General features: G+C 55.4%; 1 protein-coding gene across 1 annotated transcript; it reads left to right on the forward strand.

Annotated features, from left to right (window-relative positions):
• The first annotated feature begins 1,595 nt into the window (after window positions 1-1,595).
• LOC119696609 (E3 ubiquitin-protein ligase TRIM7-like) lies at window positions 1,596-8,198 on the forward strand. Its single transcript, XM_038126399.1, has 7 exons — window positions 1,596-2,067; window positions 2,408-2,503; window positions 3,008-3,238; window positions 4,689-4,711; window positions 5,191-5,306; window positions 5,863-5,898; window positions 7,436-8,198. The coding sequence occupies exons 1-7, from the start codon at window positions 1,651-1,653 to the stop codon at window positions 7,948-7,950; spliced, it is 1,434 nt and encodes a 477-aa protein (XP_037982327.1). The 5' UTR covers window positions 1,596-1,650; the 3' UTR covers window positions 7,951-8,198.
• Window positions 8,199-10,000: the final 1,802 nt, after the last annotated feature.

Raw genomic sequence — 10,000 nt, forward strand, 5'->3', positions numbered from 1 at the left:
TTTATATAATTTTTATATAATTTTTACATTTATATATAATTTTTTACATTTTATAATTTGTATAATTTTTTACATTTTTTATAAATATATAAAAGTGTGCAATTACACACATTATAAAGAGACGGGGAGGGGCAGATGAGCTCGCTCAGCGGCGCTAACGCTCTGCAGGACAATCCCAGGGCGGGTTTTGCTCATCAATTCCCCCAGCAGCGCCTCCGGGGCTGGGATTTGTCTCCCCCCCGCAGCTCCAGATGTGTCCAAGATCCCGCCCCAGAGGTTCTGGAGCGGCGAGGGCCGGCTTTGGAATCAGAATTTACGGATCCCTCGGCCGGGTTTCAGGCCCTCGTTAGGAGGAGACAAATCGCTCTCCGGAGGATCCCACATTTCCCACTCCAGGGTAACATGAGCCCCCCCAGCGCCGGGTGACCAAAATTCCCTCCTGTCCCAGCTTGAACCTGGCGAGAACCTGGAAACCGCGATGCTGAGGACAACCCCGGCCCGGGAAAAAATGAAATTTATTTTAATTATCGCTCCCGTTTCACGCACAACCGGCACGGAACATTTCCGGGAGACCGGGGCTGCTTTATTTTGAGATGCAGGACCCCGGTCCCGAGCTGGGTTTGGATTCCCTTTTTCCCCTGCTGCTTTTTATGGCCGCTGGTGAGCCCTGGAGCTCCACCAGGTCATCCGAGCGCCCAGCTGGGGTTTCAGGGGCCGAACGGGGTTTTAAGGAGGGCTCAGGCGGTTCCTGGATCGCGGCCGGGAGCAGCTGCTCGGGTCCGGCCAGAAATCAGCTCCGTCCGGAGCCGGCGCCACCCCCAAACGCGAGGGGAAAGGTTTGGCTCTTCCCACGTCCGGGATGAAAGGAGAGAAAACAAAAAACCCCAAAAAAACCCCCAAAGAAAACCCCCAAAAAACCACACCAAAACCAAAGAAACCCAAAAAAACCCCCCCAAAAAAAACCCCCCACAAAAGAACAAAACAACCACCCCAAAAAACCCCCCAAAAAACCCACCAAAATATACCAAAAACAAACAAACAAACAAACAAAAACCAACCAAACCCAAACCCCCAAAAAACCCCACAGAAAAACCACACCAAAACCAAAGAACCCCAAAACAAAAAAATCCCACAAATAAGAAAGAACCCCCCCCAAAAAAACCCCAAAAAACCCACCAAAACCAACCAAACAAAAAAAAAAAAACAAAAAAAAAACAAAAAAAAAAAAACCCGAAAAAACTCCCCAAAACCCCCCAAAAACCCCACCCTCCCAAAACCCAAAAAAACCCCCAAAAACCTCTTCCAATAAACCCCAAAAAACCCCAAAAAAACAACAACAGCAACAAAAAACCCCCACAAAAACCATAAAAACCCTCAAAAAAATTTAAGAAACCCCAGGAACAAACCCAAAACCCCCACAAAAAACCATAAAAACCCTCAAAAAATTTTAAGAAACCCCAAAAACAAACCCCAAAACCCGCAAAAAGCCGGGAAGCTCAGGATTTCTGGGCAGCGGAGCGCAGCGCCGCCGCTGTCCCCGGGCTGCGGGATCCCGACCCCGCGGGAGTGGCCGCTCCGCCCCGGGGCCGGGCGGCCGGCGCTGCCCCGGCAGCCCCGCTGAGAGCGCTCCTCGCCCGCAGCAGAGAGGCCATGGCCGCCGTGTTCCTGCCGGGCAACCTGCAGGACGAGGCCACCTGCTCCGTGTGCCTGGAGTTCTTCAAGGACCCGGTGTCCATCGAGTGCGGGCACAACTTCTGCCGGGCGTGCATCGTCAAGAGCTGGAAGGAGCTGGAGATGGATTTCCCGTGCCCGCAGTGCCGGGAGGTTTTCCAGCACCGGAGTTTCCGCCCCAACCGGCAGCTGGCGAACATGTCCGAGATCATCAGCCAGTTCGCGCTGCGCGGCGCCGGGGCGGCCGGCGGCGACGGGCTGTGCCCCAAGCACCGCGAGGCGCTCAAGCTCTACTGCAAGGACGACCGCCGGGCCATCTGCGTGGTGTGCGACCGCTCCCGCGAGCACCGCCCGCACGCCGTGGTGCCCGTGGACGAGGCGTCCGAGGAGTACAAGGTCCGTCCGTCCGTCCGTCCGTCCGTGCGTCTGTCCCAAAAAGCCGGCAGAGCTGTCCTGCCCGGGTGTGCGCCCCCCTCTCTCCTGCCTCGCCCGGGTTTTTGGGGGGGATTCAGCCCCTCGGGAGCACCCGCAGCTCCCCGGAGGGCGCCCGGCGATGAGCGAGGCTGATCCGAGCCGGGCTGAGCTCCGCCGGTGCCCGCAGCCGATGGGAGCGGCCCCGGCATCCTCCGCCCCGGATTTTGGGGAGCGCCCCGTGTTTTCCTCCCCCCCGACACGGAGCAGACGCTGCGGGCGGAGGGAGAGGAACGCCCGCAGCATCCTCTCCTTGTGTTGCCAGGAGAAAATCCAGGGGCGCTTGGATTTCCTGAGGAAGGAGCGGCAGGAGCTGCTGGAGTTCAAAGTGAACGACGATAAGAAAACCCAGGAGCTGCTGGTGCGTCCGAGCAGGGGGGCGGAGGGGAAATCTGGACGGGGTGAGGGTCCTCAGCCCGCCCCGGGGTCCCAGAAAGGGAAAGGGGAGGTTTTCACCCTTCTCCTGGCCCCAGGAGGAAGGATCTGCCTCAGCAGAGCTCGGGGACGGTGCCGGAGCATCCGAGAGCGCGGCCGGCTCCGGGGCCCTGCTCCACCCTTCCTTCTCCTCAGCACATCATCCTCGGCAGCAGCAGGGAGAAAAGCCCAGCCCGCTGACAATAATTCCTGTTATAAATTAAATTATAAATTATAAATTATGTTGTAGATTCCTGTGACGAATCTTTGGCCTTTTTTCCAGACTATCCCCCCAAGACCAGCGGTTTTGAGGGATCCTGACGCCGCTTCCCGAGGCTTTTGTCCGGGAATGCTGCCTGCTGGGACCCCTCACCCCTCCCCACAGGAGGGCCCCTGGTCCCACCGGGCTGGAGCTGCCTGAAAACCCCTTTTCTCCACTTTTCCTCCCCAGAAAACCATCGAGAGCGAGCGGCAGAAGCTGCTGTCGGACTTCGAGCGGCTGCGGCAGTTCCTGCACGACCAGGAGCACATCCTGCTGGGGCAGCTGGAGAAGATGGAGAAGAACATCTCCAGGAGGCAGAACGAGAACATCACCGACCTCTCCAAGGAGATCACGCTCCTCAACAAGCTCATCACCGAGCTGGAGGAGAAAATCCAGCAGCCCATGCTGGAGTTCCTCAAGGTGAGGTGTCAGCTCACAAGGTCACAGCCTTATTCCCAATTTTTCAATGTGTCGATGGGCCCTGGGGAGGTGTTTTGGGGGTAAAAGTCCTTTTTCGTTCTGCCTTTAATGAGTGGGTGGTGCAAGGAGTGCCCCAAGCTCTCTCTGGAACTGAATGTTCTCTTCAACTTTAATGTTTTTTTTTACCTCCACGAACTCTTCTGGACTTTTCCAGCACCCCCAACCCCTTGGTTTCGAGGCGTTCAGAGCCGAGCTAGCCCAAGCTCTTCTCTTGAGGCTGGGAAAACAACCCTGGGGTGCCCGAAATCCTGAAGCGCCACGGCTCTTCCCCCCACCCCGGGATGGCGGGAGGCGACCTTTGGCCGGGGCCCGTTTTTATTGACCTGGGCAGATCGTGCTCCCCGGGGCCCGTGCAGGGTTAAACTCCCTGCCAGGCTGCCCTCCGGGCGCTGTCAATATTTGCAGATGGTTCCAGGGCTTGGCTGCGGGGTGGAAATTCACCCCACGTGGCCTCCGTGCCGTAAAACACCCCGGAACAGCAGCTGGTATTTCATGCAAAAGCAGCCTGGGAGCTCTGGGCTGGCTCCAGGCTCCTGCTCCAGCCCCCGGGAGGTGCCTCTGCCTCTGCGTGGGCTCTGGAATGTGTCCTGAGGGCGCTGGGGCAGGCAAAGGACGGCTTGGTTCGGGTTGGTTTGCGCTGTGGCAACTTTATTGAGCGTATTTGACCCTCGAGCTGCCGCCACAACCCACCTGAGGGGTGAATCCCCACCTGAGGGGGTTAATCCACACCTGAGGGGTCAATCCACACCTGAGGGGTGAATCCAACACCTGAGGGGTGAATCCACACCTGAGGGGTGAACCCACACCTGAGGGGTGAATCCAACACCTGAGGGGGTGAATCCACACCTGAGGGGTGAATCCCCACCTGAGGGGGTGAATCCAGCACCTGAGGGGTGAATCCACACCTGAGGGGGTCAATCCACACCTGAGGGGTGAACCCACACCTGAGGGGTGAATCCAACACCTGAGGGGTGAATCCACACCTGAGGGGGTCAATCCACACCTGAGGGGTGAATCCAGCACCTGAGGGGTGAATCCACACCTGAGGGGGTCAATCCACACCTGAGGGGTGAACCCAACACCTGAGGGGTGAATCCACACCTGAGGGGTGAATCCACACCTGAGGGGTGAATCCCACACCTGAGGGGTGAATCCACACCTGAGGGGTCAATCCACACCTGAGGGGTGAACCCACACCTGAGGGGTGAATCCACACCTGAGGGGTGAACCCAACACCTGAGGGGTGAATCCAACACCTGAGGGGTGAATCCACACCTGAGGGGTGAACCCACACCTGAGGCCGCCCAGGCCGGGTTTGAGCAGCAGGAATTGCTCTGGGGGAGCTCCAGAGCACAGGGGTCTCACGGGGTCTCTCTTTTTTCCTTCCCAGGATGTCACAGGTGTCATCAGCAGGTATGCAACCCTGCTGTCCCCGCTGCCCTGGGGCTTCCAGCCCTCCCCAGCCCCGCCTCGAGGTCAGCGTGCCCCGTCCAGGTGCCCCGGGGAGGGTGGGCTTTGCCTCCCGCTCTCGGGCTCTCCTCCAGCTTGTGGGAAATGTGATTTTTTTTCCGACCAGGGGGCTTCTCCCAGGGTCAAGTGGGACCAGGAACTCCAAATTCCCTTTTTTTTTGCTCACCAGCCAGCTCCGAAGGCGGCACTGGAGCTGCAGCAGGAGCAGCTCTGGAGGCGGGGAGGGGGTTACCCCAAAAAAAAAAAAAACAACCCCAGGGAAGCCTCAAAATCCACCCCCAAATTCACCCCGAGGAGGGTGGAATCCCGGCGAGGCGCCCGGGAGGGGATGGGACAGGAGCGTGGGGTGGAAATGGGGGAATTTCCACAATTTTTCCACGATTTCCTCGTCGCCCTTTTCCCCCCCTTTTCCCCCTCGGCAGGAGCGACGACGTGAAGTGCCAGAAGCCCGTCCCCGTCTGCACCGACATGAAGATGCACGTCTGCAACTTCTCCCTCAAAACTGTGGTCCTCGAGAAGGTCCTGAAGAAATTCCGAGGTGGGTGGGTGGGTGGGGAAAGACTGGAAAATTAAAAAAAATAATCCCCGGCCTTCGCTGGCGGCGGGAGGGAGTGCAGGGTGCTGCTGGAGGGCTCCAAGGCGCAGCAGAAATCAGCTGGAGAGGGATCCAGGAGAGCCCTGCTCTCGCTCTGGGGGTGCAGGGAGCCACGAGATGGTGCTGAGAGGGCTGGAAAGGCAAAATGGGCCGAGAAGGGCAGCTCCAGAAGAGAAAAAACAATTAATTTCTGCACGGAAATGACACCCCCGGGGCAGGAATTGGCCTAAAGGATGTGCTCAAGGCTGGAGATTCCTGAGGCCGAGGCGGGGCAGGGCATGATAAACGCGGTTTAAATAAATCCTGTGTTTTCTTCATGCCAGGAAGGGCTTTTAAAGTGAAAATTAAATGTATTGAACAGGGATTCTCCCCTTTTGCCCTGCTCCACCCTCAGCTCTCAGTGATGCTGGGGTGCCACAGCCCCCCAAAAGTGACCCGGGCCGTTTGTTCTGCCTCTCTGGGCGTCACCATTCACGCCCCTGTCCTTTCTCCTTTCCAGAGCACCTGCAGGACGAGCTGGGGAGAGGTGAAAAAGGTAAAAAGGGATGATATTCCACCCGCAGCGCCCAGAGCAAAGACTCAAAATTGTGGTTGTATTTCGCAAAGCCAAAGAGAGGGGGACAAAAATGAAGAAGAAAAAAAAAAAAAAAAAAAAAAAAGGAAAAGACACTCTAGATTTTTATTTTTCTTTTTTTTTTCTCCTTAATTTCTTCTCTCTCGATGATTTCCAGATCCAGCCTGCTCAGCTCCAGAGCCCAAAGCCGATTTTTTCTAACTGACGCCGGGGATCTGACAGCTCAGCCAGGTCCTCTCTGCCTGTTTGCACCTAACAAACCCAGAGGTTTCAGACCCAAAAAAAGCTGCTCCGAGCCGCAGCCGGCCCTCAGCCTGCCGAATTCGCTCTGCTGGGCTCCTGCTTCCCCCAGGGAATCGGGATGGAGGCTGAGAGCTCCGCCAGAGGGGTTAAATCCCAGCAGAACTTGGCTAATTCCCTGAGTTATTTAGGAATTTAAATGAATTAACAGCAGAACTTGGTTAATTCCCTAAGTTATTTAAGAATTTAAATGAAACCCCAGCAGAATTTGGCTAATTCCTGAAGTTATTTATGAATTTAAATGGAATCCCAGCAGAATTTCACTAATTCCCTGAGTTATTTAAGAATTTAAATGAAACCCCAGCAGAATTTGGCTAATTCCCTGAGTTATTTAAAAATTTAAATGGAATCCCAGCAGAACTTGGCTAATTCCCCGAGTTATTTAAGAATTTAAATGAATTCCCAGCAGAACTTGGTCAATTCCCTGAGTTATTTAAGAATTTAAATGGAATCCCAGCAGAACTTGGCTTTCAGTCCCACTGTGTCTCTTTTGGGAGATTCTGATGCCAATTCCTGACCCAGATCCGTGGGTTTTGGAGGGCACAGAGGCCTTCGTGCTGCGGCGCCTGCTGTGCTTCAGCTCCAGAGGCCCCGTTTTAGACTCCCCCTGAAGCGTCTCACGGATTCGTGCTGACTTTGCTGACTACAACCACAATTTGAGGTCACGCCTTGCTTCCTCTGAGCCTGAGTTTGGAAAGGAGGGGGAAAACACCCCCCTGTTGTGACCAGGCTGCTCTTGCACGTTTGCTTTGGGAAGGCGCCCTTCGCTCGCGGCTTCCCACGAGGATTTGGGTGCTTTTGGGGTGCTTTGGGGATCAAAACTCTGCGATTTGTGCTGCCGAGGGGGGTGCGGAGCCCAGCTGCGTGGGGGTGAGCCGGAAACCAAGATAAAAAAATCAATTTATGCGGAAAAACCGTTCTTGACGCCAGGCCCACCCGCGCTGTCGATAACCGCGAATTGCCTGCACGCGCTTTCCTCGTGTCGCTGTCGCCCCGTTTCTCACCAGAGGCAGCGTGAGACAAACGCCCCCGGCGGGATTTGGGGTGTCCAGGGGGGCGTCAGTGTGGGGCGGGGCTGTTGGGGCTGGGCTGGCCTTGCTGAGCCCCGGGCTGCTGCAGAAACCGCGGTGACCCCCCGGCCCCGAGCCGCGCTTCCCCCCGTCCAAACCCTGACCGCCGTCGCCGCTGTCCCCACCAGAGGACCTGACCCTGGACCCCGACTCGGCCAACCACCTGCTGATCCTCTCCGCCGACCTCAAGAGCGTCCGCATGGGCTGCAGGAAGCAGGAGCTGCCCGACAACCCCAAGCGCTTCGACACCAACTCGCGGGTCCTGGCCACGGCCGGCTTCAAGTCGGGGCGGCACTACTGGGAGGTGGAGGTGGGCCCCGCGGACGGCTGGGCCTTCGGCGTGGCCCGCGAGTCCGTGCGCAGGAAGGGGCTGACGCAGTTCTCGCCCGAGGAGGGCATCTGGGCCGTGCAGCAGAACGGCGGCCGCTACTGGGCCGTGACGTCGCCGCAGCGCACGCCGCTGTGCCTGAGCCGCAAGCTGAGCCGCGTGCGCGTCTACCTGGACTACGAGGGCGAGGAGGTCTCCTTCTACGACGCCGAGAACATGCAGCACATCTTCACCTTCAACGTGGCCTTCCAGGAGAAGGTGTTCCCCCTCTTTTCCGTCTGCTCCACCGTCACCTACATCAAGCTGTGCCCCTGAGGGGCCCGGCCCCTGGGGGAGCTCCGAGGACCCCGATGGGGCTGGGGCGGGGGGACGGGGGCTGAGGGGTGGGCAGGGAGGAGAGCGTCACCGGGAGGGTCTGCAGGGCAGGTGGGAGCGGTGGTGCCCAGAAACTGTGGCTGCCAGGAAGGCTGTGGCCACCAACTCAAGGATTGTGGCCACCAACTCAAAGATTGTGGCCACCAACTCAAGGATTGTGGCCACCAACTCAAGGATCGTGGCCAGCAACTCAAGGACTGTGGCCAGCAACTCAAAGTTTGTGGCCACCAACTCAAGGATTGTGGTGACCAGCTCAAGGATCGTGGCCACCAACTCAAAGATTGTGGTGACAAACTCAAAGATCGCGGCCACCAACTCAAGGACTGTGGCCACCAACTCAAAGATCATGGCCAGCAACTCAAGGATCGTGGCCACCAACTCAAGGACTGTGGCCACCAATGTGAACGCAGCCCTTGGTGACCAGCTCGGCCAGGCGGTGGGAAGGAACCCCCCAGTCGCCGTCCGCGGCTGCGGGTCCGACCCTGGCTGGGGGTTTAAGGACCTTTGGAGCGGTTCCAGCGCCCCTTTGGAGGTGCCGGTGGCCGGGAATGGAATCTCGATGGGGTGGGAAAGGCAGGGCTGGGATCCTCGGACATCCATCCAAAGAAAGCTCCTCTCTGTGTCCGCAGGGAAGAAATCCACCCTGGATTCCCAGGTTCCTCCTCCCGCCTCTCCCCAGAGCTGTTTTTGGGGGGCTGAGGGGGCGCCCCGGGTGCCCCGCGGAGGAGCCTGCGTGGCTCTGGCTGCTCTCCCTCCCCGGTTCTCCGCCCGCAGCTCCTCTGGAAAAGGTTCAAAGGTGCTTTTTTGGGGTTTTTTTGGTCCCTGAGCAAGGCCCACGTTTGTCCCCAGCTGAGGCTTTTCCGTGGGCAAGGCGTTCCCAAATCTCCCTCGTGGTGGGTTCGGGTGCTGAGTCTTGTGTTCCCTCGGGTTCTCAGTGAAATCTCCTGTTTGTCCTCGTTTCTTGGGTTTTTTTTTTTTTACCCCTGGAAACCCTCGGGCTCTGCCAGGAGCTGGCGCTCAGCTCGCGTTTGCTTCATGCCCTCTGGTTTTGCCAAAAAAAAAAAAAAAAAAAAAAAAGAAGCTTTAAAAAAAAAAAAAAAAATTAAAAAGCAGCTTTAAAAAATAATAAATTAAAAAAGCAGCTTTAAAAAATAATGAATTTAAAAAGCAGCTTTAAAAATAATAAATTAAAAAAAAACCCCAGAATCTTTAAGAAATAATAAATTTTAAAAAAAAGCAGCTTTAAAAAACAATCAATTAAAAAAGCAGCTTTAAAAAATAATAAATTTAAAAAGCAGCTTTAAAACATTTTTTTAAAAACCCCAGCATCTTTAAGAAATAATGAATTTTTAAAAAAGCAGCTTTAAAAAATAATAACAGTGCTGGTAGAGGGGGTTCTGGGGTTGCTCTGCCAGAAAACACATAAATCCTTTTAGAAGCTACACGTTTGATCCAGAACAACATTTCCGGGGTGGTTTGAGATGAGAAAGAGCAGAAACATCCAGAACTTTCAGCTGCCGGGTCGGATCCTGCCCCGAGATGGAGATTTCTGTGTTTTATTCTGTGAGCTAGCGGGCAAATCCACTTTATTTCGAGGCGCAGCAGCTCTTGCAGAGATGGAGGCGGCAGCAGGGGAACAAAATGTGTGACCCCTGCTGGAGAAATGACAGAGATGAACGAAAATCCCTGGAAAAAGGAAAATATTCGCAGCGTCGTGGCTTTTCTGACGTCGAAATCGTGTTTGATTTGGTCGGGAACCTCCCCGGGCTGTTCTTAGCCCATGTGTGGGAAACGAAACATAAAGGTGCTACCTGGAATCATCTCCAAATATATCCATAAAATGTGCATTTAAATATATTTGAATAACTGCGTACCATAAAATGTGTCTGCATTTATGTGTTGGGGTGAAGGCAAACATGAAAATTATAGAACAGATTGCAATACAATATAAATAACGGAACGGAACTAATATATGCATTTTTTGTATATC

This window comes from Motacilla alba, unplaced genomic scaffold, assembly GCF_015832195.1.
Source record: "Motacilla alba alba isolate MOTALB_02 unplaced genomic scaffold, Motacilla_alba_V1.0_pri HiC_scaffold_34, whole genome shotgun sequence".
Classification (NCBI taxonomy): Eukaryota; Metazoa; Chordata; class Aves; order Passeriformes; family Motacillidae; genus Motacilla; species Motacilla alba.